This window comes from Gastrolobium bilobum, unplaced genomic scaffold, assembly GCF_033153095.1.
Source record: "Gastrolobium bilobum isolate Gb01-03AN ecotype WA unplaced genomic scaffold, APGP_CSIRO_Gbil_v1 utg42558, whole genome shotgun sequence".
NCBI lineage: Eukaryota > Viridiplantae > Streptophyta > Magnoliopsida > Fabales > Fabaceae > Gastrolobium > Gastrolobium bilobum.
In genome coordinates, this window is record NW_026896757.1 from 1 (window position 1) to 1,369 (window position 1,369).

At 42.3% G+C, this 1,369-nt stretch overlaps 1 protein-coding gene across 1 annotated transcript; it reads left to right on the forward strand.

Moving 5' to 3' along the window:
• The first annotated feature begins 43 nt into the window (after positions 1–43).
• On the forward strand, positions 44–1,369 carry LOC133301858 (protein SHORT-ROOT-like). The gene has a single exon (XM_061501567.1). The coding sequence runs from the start codon at positions 44–46 to the stop codon at positions 1,367–1,369; it is 1,326 nt and encodes a 441-aa protein (XP_061357551.1).

Here is a 1,369-nt window from a genome sequence, read left to right on the forward strand (position 1 = left end):
ACAGCTTTGGGGTCCATATTCCATAGTCTATGCTATTGTAAAGATGGACACCAGTCTTTACATAGCAAAGAAAACACACTACAATATTTTCCCTAACCAGCAATACATTGATCATGAGGCAGCCACCATAGACATGCACCACATCAATCATCCCCAAAATAGTAGTCACACATCCACAAGCCATTCTTCTGATTCGGGAGGAACTTGTACTAGTGATGAAGGTAAATTGGCTTCCAAGCTTCTTAAAGAGTGTGCTAAAGCAATCTCTGATAAAGACTCTGGCAAAATCCACCATCTTCTATGGATGTTAAACGAGCTTGCATCCCCTTATGGAAACTGTGAGCAAAAATTAGCCTCCTACTTCTTGCAAGCTCTATTTTGTAAGGCCACAGAGTGTGGTCAAAGGTGCTACAAGACCCTTTCCTCTGTAGCTGAGAAAAACCACTCCTTCAATTCAGCTAGAAAGTTAATACTCAAGTTTCAAGAGGTAAGCCCTTGGACAACTTTTGGACACGTGGCATCAAATGGTGCCATTTTAGAAGCCTTCGAAGGCGAGACAACACTACATATTATTGATATAAGCAACACCCTTTGCACTCAATGGCCTACTTTGTTGGAAGCCTTGGCTACAAGAAATGATGAAACCCCTAACTTGAAGCTCACAGTTGTAGCTATAACGGGTAGCATAGTAGGGTCTGTGATGAACGAAGTTGGAAGAAGAATGGAGAAGTTTGCTAGGTTAATGGGAGTGCCCTTTGCGTTTAACATGATTAATGGGCTAGAACATATTGGAATGCTCACAAAAGAAGGGTTAGGAGTTAAAGAGGGTGAGGCTATTGCCGTGAATTGTATTGGGGCATTGAGAAGTGTTGAAGAAGATGATAGGGGAGCCTTTATTCGCATGTTGAAATCGCTTGATCCTCGAGTTGTGACGGTCGTTGAAGAGGAAGGTGATTTTTGCAGCTCAAGAAATGACTTCTTCAAGAGCTTTGAAGAGTGTCTTAGGTTTTACACCCTTTACTTTGAGATGCAAGAGGAAAGCTTTCCCTCAATCAGTAATGAAAGATTGATGCTAGAGAGGGAGTGCTCGAGAAACATAATTAGGGTTTTGGCTTGCAATGATGATGATGAATTTGGGTATGATATTTGTGAGAGAAGGGAGAGAGGAACACAATGGTCTTGGAGGCTTAAGGAGGAATTTTTCCCAATTGGGTTCAGTGATGATGTTGTGGATGATGTCAAGGCATTACTCAAAAGGTACCGTCCTGGGTGGTCCCTTGTGGTGCCACAAGGAAATGATCATCTTTCAGGAATTTACTTGACATGGAAGGAGGAACCGGTTGTTTGGGCTTCAGTATGGAAACCCTAA

Coding starts and splice junctions, on each gene's coding strand:
- LOC133301858 (XM_061501567.1), top strand. CDS start 44: ATGGACACCAGTCTTTACATAGCAAAGAAAACACACTACAATATTTTC.